This window comes from Thalassophryne amazonica, chromosome 7, assembly GCF_902500255.1.
Source record: "Thalassophryne amazonica chromosome 7, fThaAma1.1, whole genome shotgun sequence".
Lineage (NCBI taxonomy): Eukaryota > Metazoa > Chordata > Actinopteri > Batrachoidiformes > Batrachoididae > Thalassophryne > Thalassophryne amazonica.
The window spans coordinates 121,263,280-121,277,609 of record NC_047109.1 but is presented as its reverse complement, the minus strand read 5'-3'; the positions used below and the strand labels follow the sequence as shown (position 1 = coordinate 121,277,609).

General features: G+C 41.9%; 1 protein-coding gene across 1 annotated transcript in view; it reads left to right on the top strand.

Annotated features, from left to right (window-relative positions):
- The first annotated feature begins 637 nt into the window (after positions 1-637).
- Positions 638-14,330, top strand: part of LOC117513527 (proprotein convertase subtilisin/kexin type 4-like) — a 420,105-nt gene continuing 406,412 nt past the window's right edge. Inside the window, exons 1-2 of the mRNA XM_034173695.1 lie at positions 638-669; positions 4,851-4,930. Of these exons, the coding sequence (XP_034029586.1) occupies positions 4,905-4,930 (26 nt within the window). The 5' untranslated portion in view covers positions 638-669; positions 4,851-4,904. The remainder of the gene's footprint in view (positions 670-4,850; positions 4,931-14,330) is intronic.

The following is a 14,330-nucleotide window of genomic DNA, read 5'->3' as shown; positions in this document are numbered from 1 at the left end:
ACTTTCTGATGCCCCCAGTGGTGAACAAAAGGTGAGCAGAGGGGGTGCCATCATATGCACAGGAGGAAAATCCTGAAGAAGGCCTCTAGTGTTCATGAAATACATGTATGTGATTGTCAGAAATACCACCTTTGGTGTATTCAAATTTTTCATGGAAAATGAATGTCTACATAAAGCAAAGCATCGGATTGCATCATATCACACCCAATCTAATCACATGGAATTGTTCCACAATAAAAAGTATTGATCTTGAAGTGTAGCATAAGCCATGTGTCTGGATGTGTATTGAACTGTTTTATAAGAGTGAAATTCACACCCCTAGAAACCAGCACAGGAAATGAACCAGAAACTATTCAGGTTTAAGAAGCTGAATCAGAGAGTTTGGACATTTAAAAAATAAACTCAAAATGATCAATTATCAAAATAGTTTTGGATGAATTTAATAGTCAATTACTAGTCAGTTAATGATTTCAGCTACTTATAATGCACCAAATTCCAATGAATAACTAAATAAATGAATTACTGCGTTAAAACTGTGGAAGTGATCTTTTCACTTTATCTTGACGTGGATGTCGCTGTCTGTTCTGATCTTCTGTTTGACTCATTGATAATGTCTCGCTTGTCTCATCAGGTGTGGATCACACTAACAAGGACCTGAAGAGAAACTTTGTGAGTAAACTCGTAAATCCTCAGTATCCTTTTTGTTTTTGACACAAATTCTATGTCAAATCTTGTTGTGGCTGAGCTGCAGAATACCATCAGGGCAGACGTCTGAAGTGTGATTTCAAAGCTTCTTGTGTCTATGAGAGATTATTATCACTTACTGAGGCGTTGCTGGGCCGGTAGCATAGATTTACATTCACACTACCTGTCCATACCTGCCCACAGTAACGGGCGGGTATCCCAATACATCATAGCGTGATGACGTCATAGCACGCGCAACCCAAGAACTGTCTGCAGACGATAACATGAAAAGGTCTCTGATATCACTCCTGCTGTGTTCACACACACAGGCATGTAGAATTGTTGTTCCATTGTGTTGCACTGTCATCAGTCTACAAAAAAACAGTGTCCCTCTGTCAGCCATCTCCAGACTTCTGAGGCATCCGGTAGCTTAGCTTAGCTTAGCTATCGATTTAGCTCAGCTTGGCCAATAACACAAACAACTCAGCCACTGGGGTGTGCAACCAGTACATTCTGAGTGCTGGTCCCAAGCCCGGATAAATGAGAAGGGTTGCGTCAGGAAGGGCATCTGGCGTAAAACAAGCCAACCATACTATGCAGACTAAGAATCGAATTTCCATACAGGATTGGTCGAGGCCCAGGTTAACAACATCCGCCACCGGTGCTGTTACCCAACAGGGTGTCGGTGGAAATTGGGCTACTGCTGGGTGAAGATGATGAAGAAGAGGAGGAGAACGTTTCCACAAACAGTGGGAGAAAAAGAAAACTGGAAGGGTGGAAATGAGAGTAGGGACTTTAAATGCTGGTAGTCTGGCTGATATAATGGAGAGGAGAAAGGTAGACATATTGTGTGTGCAAGAGACCAAGTGGAAGGGAAGTAAGAGCAGGAGCATCGGCGGTGGGTACAAGTTGTTGTACCATGGTGAGGACAGGAAGGAAGAGTATGTTAAAAGTGTGTTGGAGGTTAAGCAAGTGTCTGACAGGGTGATGAGTGTGAAGTTGGAAATTGAAGGGGTGATGATGAATATCATCAGTGCATATGCCCCACAGGTAGGTTGTGAGATGAAGGAGAAAGAAGATTTCTGGAGTGTGTTAGATGAGGTGGTGGAGAGTGTGCCCAAGCATGAAAGAGTGGTGATAGGAGCAGACTTCAATGGGCATGTTGGTGAAGGGAACAGAGGTGATGAGGAAGTAATGGGTAGATATGGTATCAAGGATAGGAATGGGGAAGGACAGATGGTAGTTGATTTTGCAAAAAGGATGGAAATGGCTGTGGTGAACACCTACTTTAAGAAAAGGGAGGAGCACAGGGTAACATATAAGAGTGGAGGAAGGTGCACACAGGTGGACTACATTCTTTATAGGAGATGCAAGCTAAAAGAAATCAGACACTGTAAGGTGGTGGCAGGAGAGAGTGTCACTAGACAGCATAGGATGGTTGTTTGTAGGATGACTTTAGAGGTAAAGAAGAAGAAGAGAGTGAGAGCTCAACAAAGGATCAGATGGTGGAAGCTGAAGGAGGAAGACTATTGTGTGAAATTTAGTGAGCAGGTGAGAGAAGCACTGGTTGGAGGGGAAGCAATTTTGGACAACTGGAAAAGTACTGCAGATGTTGTGAGGGAGACAGCTAGGACAGTACTGGATATGACATCTGGACAGTGGAAGGAAGACAAGGAGATTTGGTGGTGGAATGAAGAGGTCCAGGAAAGCATAAGGAGAAAGAGGTTGGTGAAAAAGTTTTGGGATAGTCGGAGAGATGAAGAAAGTAGACAGGAGTACAAGGAGATGCGGCGTAAGGTGAAAAGAGAAGTGGCAAAGCGAAGGAAAAGGCATATTGCGAGCTGTACAAGAAGTTGAATAGTAAGGAAGGAGAAAAGGACTTGTACCGATTGGCCAGACAAAGGGACAGAGCTGGAAAGGATGTGCAGCAGGTTAGGGTGGTAAAAGATGCACATGGTAATGTGCTGACAAGTAAGGAGTGTGTGCTGAGAAGGTGGAGGGAATATTTTGAAGAGTTGATGAATAAAGAAAATGAGCGAGAGAAAAGGCTGGATGATGTGGTGAGAGTAAATCGGGAAGTAAAAGAGATTAGCAAGGAAGAAGTGAGGGCTGCTATGAAGAGGATGAAGAGTGGAAAGGCAGTTGGTCCAGATGACATTCCAATGGAGGCATGGAAATGTCTAGGAGAGATGGCAGTAGAGTTTCTAACCAGATTGTTTAATAAAATCTTCGAAAGTGAAAAGATGCCTGAGGAGTGGAGACGAAGTGTGCTGGTTCCTATTTTCAAGAACAAGGATGATGTGCAGAGCTGCAATAACTACAGAGGCATAAAGCTGATCAGCCACAGCATGAAGTTATTGGAAAGAGTAGTAGAAGCTAGGCTTAGAAAACAGGTGAAGATCTGTGAGCAGCAATATGGTTTTATGCCGAGAAAGAGCACTACACATGCAATGTTTGCTCTGAGAATACTGTTGGAAAAGTACAGAGAAGGACAGAAAGAGATACATTGTGTGTTTGTGGACTTAAAAAAAAGCTTATGATAGGGTGCCAAGAGAAGAGCTGTGGTATTGTATGAGGAAGTCTGGAGTGGCAGAGAAGTATGTTAGGGTAGTGCAGGACATGTACAAAAATAGTGTGACAGCGGTGAGATGCGCAGTCGGAATGACAGACTCATTCAAGGTGGAGGTGGGATTACACCAAGGATCAGCTCTGAGTCCTTTCTTGATGCAGTGGTGATGGACAGGTTGACGGATGAGATCAGACAGGAGTCCCCATGGACTATAATGTTTGCAGATGACATTGTGTTCGGTAGTGAGAGTAGAGAGCAAGTTGAGTCTTGTCTGGAGAGGTGGAGATATGCTTTGGAGAGAAGGGGAATGAAAGTCAGTAGAAGCAAGACTGAGTACATGTATGTGAATGAGAGGGAGCCCAGTGGAATAGTGCAGTTACAAGGAGTAGAAGTGGTGAAAGTAGATGAGTTTAAATATTTGGGGTCAACTGTTCAAAGTAATGGAGAGTGTGGTAGAGAGGTGAAGAAGAGAGTGCAGGCAGGGTGGAGTGGGTGGAGAAAGGTGGCAGGAGTGATTTGTGACCGAAGAATATCAGCAAGAGTGAAGGAGAAAGTTTACAAGACAGTAGTGAGACCAGCTATGTTGGACGGTTTAGAGACGGTGGAACTAACAAAAAGACAGGAGGCAGAGCTGAAGATGTTGAGATTCTCTTTGGGAGTGACAAGAATGGACAAGATTAGGAATGAACATATCAGAGGGACAGCTCAGGTGGGACGGTTTGGAGACAAAGTCAGAGAGGCGAGATTGAGATGGTTTGGACATGTGCAGAGGAGGGACCCAGGATATATAGGGAGAAGGATGCTGAGGATGGAGCCACCAGGCAGGAGGAGAAGAGGGAGGACATGCAGGTGGTTGGTGAGACAGAGGAAGATACAGAGGACAGGGTGAGATGGAAAGGATTGATCTGCTGTGGCGACCCCTAACGGGAACAGCCGAAAGAGAAACAAGAAGAAGAGGCCAATAACACAAACGTTGACGATGGTTCATGTACACCCATCCTGTTAACAGCAGTCACTTGTTGACACTTTTCTGTCTGTCTGTGTGATCATAGAAGTAGCTTCCTCAGTGAGAGTCGCCGGCATCCTGCACGTAGCATCTTAGCTTAGCTTAGCTAAGTGAGACGCGATGGCACAATCCACAAACACTCTTTCAGGAGAGGAAACACACTTTGCTCTCCTGCCACATGAAAGGAAAGGATCAAACCTGTGTGGTTCAACCATGTTTTGAGCTTCATTCCTGCTGTTTATATGAGATGAACTATAAAAAAAAACTCTCATTTTCCTCCTCAAAACATTACTTTGGAAAATCTGTCCACCTCATAAGCAACACTAGTCATTTTAGTGCCTCCTCATAAAACACAGATTTTAGCCATTTTGATGTATACAACACTGCCAAAGTCCACAAAAACACTGATTTCACACTGTAAAAGAATTCAGTTTTTCCTCATTCATTTCAGTCGAGGCCCTCAAGGAGGCGTCAGTCCAGTTTTCTGAGAGGTTCATGTTTCTGAGTGTTTGTCAGCAGCAGGATATGATTTAATTTCTCAGGACATATGGCACCAAAAACACTGTGCTTGTTTGTCTGTCTTGCTTTCAGGACGCCTTTGCGAGTTTTGATCTTCTTGCATCACATGGTCTGTCTCATGACCCCATGCCGGTCAAAGATGAAGCCAGCGGGTGAGTGTTGGTCTTCACCTGTACCACAGTTAACATCACAATCACATGCTGATGGAAAGTCTCAGTGCAAGTTTTGGAAATGTTTTGAATTGAAAGTAATAATAAAGGACACAAGATGCACTTACAGTGAAGATCCAAATGCAGCAAAATTCAAGAGAAAGAAAAAATAAACAATGCAATGTCCTGGTAGACAGGAGGTTAAGCTAATTTACAGCCTCTTTTTAAACTGTACTTTATTCATATGTTATACACACACACACACACACACACACAATGGTGGGCGCAGTTCTGCTATCCATTAACTGCTAATTAGCGATGCTAACTTTTTTATAGCGGATTAGCTTTTTAGCTAATTTTGGAAGCCATCAGCGGACCACTTAGCTGCCTCTAAATTTAGCTCCCCGCACTTTCAGTCCGCTTACTTTTTTTGCTGGTGTAGTGAATAAAACTGAACAGTCAAAATCATACATTTGGTACTTACCTGTTGCATGTTTTGCAATATGTATGGTTGGACATCCGGGTCCCTGATGCGCGCGCACATAGCAACGCACATAGTAACCAGTGAGCCGCTGAAAACAAACCGCTGTCACGCTCATTTCCTAGTTGACGTCCATCACGCTCGCAGCGCTCTGCCGTGGCTTTTCTACTTAATATACACCAGTTTTCACACAGAATGCCACGATCATGTGTTGCAGTTGTCTGTACCAACCACGATAAGTTAAATGATCAAAATGTGTTTTTTTTTAAGCTCCCAACGCGCCACATTCTGCTTCTCTCTTCCTTCCGCTCGGCTCACAGGAACGCATTCTGTCTGCAGCTGTGAGTTCTCCGCTCTCAGGCGTTCCAACTCTTCCTTTTAGGAAACCTGTTCCATGTTAACGTAATCATGTGACGTTGGACAAGGCGAGTCCTCATGGTCACTCAGGTCAGCTGGAGGCAGGAACTCTCTGGGTGAGGTTACTGCTGTAGCAGGTTCACCAGGACAGGCAGCTGCAGGAGGTGAGCTGAAATGAAGCTTTGACTTCGCCCTCATTGGCCTGGGGCGTGGCTGGTTGAGACGCTTCACATTTCTGCTTTGGCTGTGGCCGTGGCGTTCCACAGCCTTTGAAGCACTATTACTGCAGCACACAATTGTAGCATTCTCTGTGAAAACTGGTGTAGAACGATGCGAGCGCGATGGACGTCAAGTAGGAAATGAACGCAACAGCGGTTTGTTTTCAGCAGCTCGCCGGTTACTATCAGGGACCAACACACACGTTACACTAACTTGTGTGTTGGATTTCCAAATATAAACCAACCAGTGTGTTGTGTGGGCCGCTGAAGAGGAGGTACTGCTGGCCCACCACCACTAGAGGGCGCCCTGCCTGGAGTGCGGGCTCCAGGCACCGGAGGGCGCTGCCACCTTACGGGAGCAGCCAGGACGACAGCTGTCATCCATCACTGGAGACAGCTGATCCCAATCAATATGGAGGTATATCAGCAGGACGGCATCTCCACCTCATTTGCTGAGATATCGCCTGACCAAAGAGGTAACAATCTCTGCCCATACATATAACTAACCATTGTTGTATTTCTTGTGGAGCATTTGTAGGACAGCTGACTACTGAACAACTTTTGGATAAGTACTCACCTTCCTACACTCCTGTATCGTTGTTAACGAGAGGTGGAGGTGGACTCTCCACCCTCCGTGTTACTGGGTGCAGCCGCATCCACACCTGACTGTTTTTGTTCCTTGCCAGCAGTACCGGATCCGATGAGCGGAGGCAGTAGCCACCTGGGGATTCGGGACTTGGCGGCTCCAGTATTCCCGGGGTTCGGTGGCAGAGGAAATCGGGTTGGTTCCGGTTCGACTTGGACAGACGTCTCCTATCGTCGAGCCTGCCCACACGATACCGTTGTTATTGGACTCAGTCTCAATATTGTAATCGGCTGTGTTGTTGTGCCTGTTTTCACAACAGTAAAAACAGTGTTATTTGATTCCTCCATTGTCCGTTCATTTGCGCCCCCTGTTGTGGGTCCGTGTTCCTACACTTTCACAACACAGTGAAGGAGACTCATTTTTCCCATAGTGCCTTTCAGTAAGTGTGTCTGTTAAAGCAAAAACCTTCAGAATTTAGCACATTCCTTTATCAGATATGCCATATGTGAGAGATTTTCTCTCTGTAAAAATGACACAGTTACCGTTAATATCGACAAACTGTCTGGAATTAGTTGTTTGAGTAAAACCATAAGTGAAAAGTGCGTTGTGCTTCAGGTTTCCTCCACACTGTCTTTTGGCATGTTGAAAGGAAATGGCTTTTTTTTTTTTCTCTTTTGGGCAAGGCTCTGTCTAGTTGTTTGTTTTTAGGTTTGTGATCGCTTTTGATTTTACTCAGAAGCCTTGGCGGTGACTCAAAACTGGTTTATTAGTAGTTGACAGTACTAAAACTTAGCGGTTAGCTGTAGCTTCCACTAAAATTTTTTGCAGTTTATCGGTTTGGCGTTATAAACATTAACTCTTCAGTTAGTGGATTAGCGGTTATCGAAGCAAATTTTTTGGTTAGCTGTGCCCACCAATGTGTGTGTCTGTGTGTATATATATATATATATATATATATATGTATATATATATATATATATATATATATATATATATATATATATATATATATATATATATATATATATATATATATATATGTGTGTGTGTGTGTGTGTGGCCAGCTGATACCACTCCCTATCCCTGGATTCCATTGCTGGAAGCAAATAAGAGTCTATGAGTCCCCCTGAATGGGGCACAAGCCCTTTGCAGGTTACTTACCAGCCAGAGACAGTCCACATTTAGAGTTCAGTGAAGGGGGATTATTCAGATGAAGTCTCTTTTCCAAGGACTCAGACAGGTAGCATCACCCAGAATCAAACCCAGGTCTGCAAGCAGTATTAGTTACCCAAGGCCTGTCCCACTGTGAATTTAAGAAAGATTAGTGATAACTTAACTGAATTCTGACATATTGATTGAAAACTCATTAAATTAATTGACCAAAATGTTGCAAATTACTGGTTATTTTGTCTTTTTTCACACATCATTATTCAGCAATAATGGTTCAATTGTGATTTTTCTTTTCCTTTGTACACGACTACTGAACACCTCAGAAATAGGACAAAGCTCTCTGAAAACTCAAACGATATATTTGTTCACTGGATATCAAAGTGAGTGAGCAGCTGTTGTTTTTCTGTGTGCCTCTTTGGGGAGAAACTCCTTAATCTATACCAAATAATAGCAGTAAAGATATAAACACAGGAGAGATTTTTGATGTGATTCCTGGAGAATCACATCAGTCACTTTCCCCTTTTCCTTCCACTTGAAGCTGCAATATAAAGTTTTTACATTTGTTAATCAGTTTTTAATGCTTATCTGTTTAGAGATTGTACCATCACCCCCCAAAAATGCCATTTGCTCAATTTCTGCATTGCAAATAGCAAAGTGTCTGCTGTTTCAGGTTAGATTTCAAATTACTCAGATACACCTTATGTGGGTGGGGTCACAAGAGATGTGCAGTCTGTTTGTACAGACAACAGAAGTGAACTGAAAACAACAATTAAACAAAATAAAAGTAATCATCAAAGCAAAAACCCAAATCTTCACCTTGATACTTCATTGTTTCACCTCAGGGAGCTTTAGTGGTTTCTCTTTAATAGATGTCACACCAAAAACACACCTGTGAGTGACTACAGGCAAATCCAGCCCCTTTGCACACTGCACCTTGCGTCTGCTCAGATTATGTATCGTGCTAAAAGCAAAGTGGAGTTAGATGAACCCAAATGCATCTCTGGTGTGCACCTGAGACCATGCATGATAGATCATTGACATAGGACCCTTGATCATAGACTAAAGAAGTGGAATCACGAGGGACAAGAAATGGTGTGATGAAGTGATGATGGTTGAGTTTTGATCTTCACTTTCACCAGATCTCAGCTTGCCTGAATACAGTCGAGAGATTCTGGACAGAGACTGGACTCTGTAAAGTTCTCAATAACTGCCATCAAAAGTCTGAATAAGGGAGGATAGCATGAAGTTTGATCTGTCTGGTGGAGTTCCAGAGGCTTTCAGGCTCATTAGTGTGTCATACATCTCAGTGACAAAGTGAGGAACCTTGGAATAATTTTTGATCCTACATTTAGGGAATAGCCATGTTGTGTCTGATGATTTGCAGACATACATGCTGCTTATACGGTCGCAAATTGACCTTTTCCGTCGACATGTTAGCAGAACCGGTTTTACAAAATGGATATTTGTGACCATATAACAGCATGAACGTCTGCAAATCATCAGACACAAGGGGGTTAATCCAATTCCATCATTTGCACGGTTTATTTTTCTGTAGGTAATTCGGTCGATGAGGCTTACCGTGAGGCAGCGTCGCTCCAACAGCAGTCAGGGTGCAGAGTAATCCATCAAATGTGATAATCCATCAAATGTGAAATGGTAATTCTCTGTCAGAATCCACATCAGTACTTTCGTATGGTAGCTTCAATTCATCAGTTTTGGCAGCAGTACACAACTTTCTCTCGCTCCTCTTGCAAGGAGGGCTTACCTGTCAACAGGAATGACATCTCATCAGAACACCGGTCAGGGCACAGAGTAATACATCATAATGTGAAATGGTGGAATATTTTGCCACCGTTACCCCGAAATTATATAGTCTGAAATCTCACACGATTAACCAATCAGGTTTGCGAAAAAAATGTAATTGGATTAGAATGTTCTTTGACCTCCACATTAGAGATATTACTAGGACTGCTTTCTTCCACCTGCGAAATATAGTGAAGATTCGTCCCATCCTGTCTATGGCTGAGGCTGAGACCCTGATCCATGCGTTCATCTCTTCTAGATTGGACTACTGCAATGTTCTATTTTCTGGTTTACCACAGTCCAGCATTAGGGCTCTCCAATTGGTTCAAAATGCTGCTGCCAGACTTTTGACACGAAGCTAAATGTTTGACCACATTACACCCATTTTGGCGTCTCTTCACTGGCTTCCTGTCCCAGTGAGATCAAATTTTAAGGTTCTGCAACTACCCTCGAAAAATTATTCATGGACTGGCCCCTCCCTACCTAGCTGACCTAATTAAACCTTATGTACCGGCCCGGGCTCTGTGCTCTCAGGGTGCAGGACTACTTTGTGTCCCTAGGGTGAATAAAAAGTCTGTAGGTCACAGAGCTTTCTCTTATCATGCCCCTGTTCTGTGGAATGATCTCCCTGCATCAATAAAACAGTCAGATTCTGTGGAGACTTTCAAGTCCAGACTTAAGACGCACTTATTTTCCCTTTCATATGGCTAGCATACTGGCATAGTATGTTGCTATGCTTTTTACTCTTTTAATTCATTTTATTAGTAATGGAACCAGTCTCTGCCTCAACCTTATCTAAATTCTGGGTCTGTTAGTGAAGCTTAGGGCTAGTGGCCAGTGATCACCTTAGAATTTTCTCTGCTTTCCTGTTGCTTAATGCTGATGAATTATACATTAAGTGTAGTTTTTCTGGCTGACTGATTCTGTTTTATTTTCTCTCTGTCCGAGATGCGGCTGGATCCACGATTGGATGATTTCGGTAATGATGCAGAATGGACTCTGCTGCAGGAACAGATCCAGTGAGTGACTCGATGACCCCCCCACTCCTGATGGTGGCTGGACACCTGCATGGACTCTCATCAGTTGTTGTTGCGTTGTGTTCTATATTGTAGACATTTTTGGTATCATGGCCCAAGCAGAGGGTCACCCCTTTGAGTCTGGTCTGCTTGAGGTTTCTTCCTCAGAGGGACATTTTCTTACCACTGTCGCCCGTGTTCTTGCTCTGGGGTTGGTAAGGTTAGAACTTACTAGTGTGAAGTGCCTTGAGGCAGCTTTGCTGTGATTTGGCGCTTTATGAACTAAATAAACTGAATTTGTGCTTACAGACTATGAGACAACACAGTGTGGTGGATTCATTTATTGATTTCATTTATTCACCACCATAATAACTAAATAAAAAATGGTACATAAAACAGGGGTGTATATAAAATGTAACTCCCCCTATATTAAAATGTTACTTTGTTTAGAGCATTTTTAAACATCTTAAAAATAAAGCAGCTAACAACATTGCTATCTAGAGAATTCCAGTCTATTTGCCCAGTGTTTTTTTTTTCTTGTTTCTATTCTGCTATAAAAATGGTACAAATCATGGGCATGACCTCTACTATGATGATACGTCTTAATACAATTACTGATATTTAAACCATGTAGCACCTTATAGTATAATAACAAATCCGCTTTCATGCATCTGCACTCTAGTGATTCTAAACTAAGCAAACTAAGTCTCTCAGGGTATGAAAGCCCTTTACAAATATCTAATCTAGTAAAATAACGCTGAACAGATTCTACATATTCAACATTAGTCTCCAGCCTAGGTGACCAGATACAATTAGAGGATTCTAATGTTGAACGGACATAACTTTTACACAAGGATAAGTAGAACATGTAGTCGTGGCCCTTGAATGTATTAAAAATATTTCTTTTACAAAATGTGTTTTTTTAACAATTGAACTACAATGACTGGTAAATTTTAAATCAGACTGTATTGTAACACCAACATCAGAGATGCTCTCAGCAGTATCAATTATACAACCATTCATCTGGTAAGAGCACACGTCTGGCTTTGCCAATTCTAAGATGCTTAGTTTTACTGGCGTTCAATTTTAGTTGCCAAACATTGGGCCATTCAAATATTTTCAGTAAATCAGCCTGTAGCATTTCACAGTCACTTGCAGAGACAATAGGCCTATACACCTTTGTATCATCAACATACATGCTGACTGTAAAGTTCAAAATAACAGAATTTTTGTCAGTAGAAAAACACAAAAAGAGCAACGGTCCAAGGGCCGTGCCTTGAGGCACACCAGAAATGACATTTTTACAAGCTGACAACGCACAACCAACTTTAACTCAATGAACTCTATCTGGTAGAATGTTGTCAATTCACTTAAGAGCAGATCCATGAAAACCATACTTATTAAGTTTAAAAAGAAGCTTGGAATGTACAGCAGTATCAAAACATTTGGAATAGTCCAAATACATCACGTTAGTTTGGATCCCCTTATCAAAATTTGAAGTCTAATCATCTAAGCATTCAAGCAAATTGTTTATTTTTCGAGAGAAACCCATGCTGGTTACTCGAGATAATACCATTTGCATATAAATAATTTAACATTTGTTCTCTAACCACTTTTTGAAGTACTTTACATAACACTGAGGTTAAACTCACTGGCCTGTAGTTACTAGGCAGCTGGGTGTCACCCTTCTTGTATATCCGTATAATATGAGCGACCTTCCAGGTGGATGGTACATATCCTTCATCTAGACATTTAATGTACAAATTACATAATGGTTTGGCAATATTTGCTGTTATATTTTTCAAGATTTTTAAGGACTTGTGGCCCGTTCTTGGGCCGACTGTGCTGGAAATTGTTAATCTTTCATTAACCTCTGGTTCTGTTCCTAGGTGTTTTAAATCTGCAACGATTAAACCATTGCTCATGAAATGTAATCTTGACCCTGGTGTATTGAATAATTATCAATCAATCAATCAATTTTTTATATAGCGCCAAATCACAACAAACAGTCGCCCCAAGGCGCCTTATATTGTAAGGCAAGGCCATACAATAATTATGTAAAACCCCAACGGTCAAAACGACCCCCTGTGAGCAAGCACTTGGCTACAGTGGGAAGGAAAAACTCCCTTTTAACAGGAAGAAACCTCCAGCAGAACCAGGCTCAGGGAGGGGCAGTCTTCTGCTGGGACTGGTTGGGGCTGAGGGAGAGAACCAGGAAAAAGACATGCTGTGGAGGGGAGCAGAGATCGATCACTAATGATTAAACGCAGAGTGGTGCATACAGAGCAAAAAGAGAAAGAAACAGTGCATCATGGGAACCCCCCAGCAGTCTACGTCTATAGCAGCATAACTAAGGGATGGTTCAGGGTCACCTGATCCAGCCCTAACTATAAGCTTTAGCAAAAAGGAAAGTTTTAAGCCTAATCTTAAAAGTAGAGAGGGTGTCTGTCTCCCTGATCTGAATTGGGAGCTGGTTCCACAGGAGAGGAGCCTGAAAGCTGAAGGCTCTGCCTCCCATTCTACTCTTACAAACCCTAGGAACTACAAGTAAGCCTGCAGTCTGAGAGCGAAGCGCTCTATTGGGGTGATATGGTACTACGAGGTCCCTAAGATAAGATGGGACCTGATTATTCAAAACCTTATAAGTAAGAAGAAGAATTTTAAATTCTATTCTAGAATTAACAGGAAGCCAATGAAGAGAGGCCAATATGGGTGAGATATGCTCTCTCCTTCTAGTCCCCGTCAGTACTCTAGCTGCAGCATTTTGAATTAACTGAAGGCTTTTTAGGGAACTTTTAGGACAACCTGATAATAATGAATTACAATAGTCCAGCCTAGAGGAAATAAATGCATGAATTAGTTTTTCAGCATCACTCTGAGACAAGACCTTTCTAATTTTAGAGATATTGCGTAAATGCAAAAAAGCAGTCCTACATATTTGTTTAATATGCGCTTTGAATGACATATCCTGATCAAAAATGACTCCAAGATTTCTCACAGTATTACTAGAGGTCAGGGTAATGCCATCCAGAGTAAGGATCTGGTTAGACACCATGTTTCTAAGATTTGTGGGGCCAAGTACAATAACTTCAGTTTTATCTGAGTTTAAAAGCAGGAAATTAGAGGTCATCCATGTCTTTATGTCTGTAAGACAGTCCTGCAGTTTAGCTAATTGGTGTGTGTCCTCTGGCTTCATGGATAGATAAAGCTGGGTATCATCTGCGTAACAATGAAAATTTAAGCAATACCGTCTAATAATACTGCCTAAGGGAAGCATGTATAAAGTGAATAAAATTGGTCCTAGCACAGAACCTTGTGGAACTCCATAATTAACTTTAGTCTGTGAAGAAGATTCCCCATTTACATGAACAAATTGTAATCTATTAGACAAATATGATTCAAACCACCGCAGCGCAGTGCCTTTAATACCTATGACATGCTCTAATCTCTGTAATAAAATTTTATGGTCAACAGTATCAAAAGCAGCACTGAGGTCTAACAGAACAAGCACAGAGATGAGTCCACTGTCCGAGGCCATAAGAAGATCATTTGTAACCTTCACTAATGCTGTTTCTGTAATATGATGAATTCTAAAACCTGACTGAAACTCTTCAAATAGACCATTCCTCTGCAGATGATCAGTTAGCTGTTTTACAACTACCCTTTCAAGAATTTTTGAGAATTATAATTCTCAAAATTCTCAAAAATATAATTTTTCAAGAATTATAGGCCGATATCAAATCTGTCATTCTGCTCTAAAATCTGGGCAAAA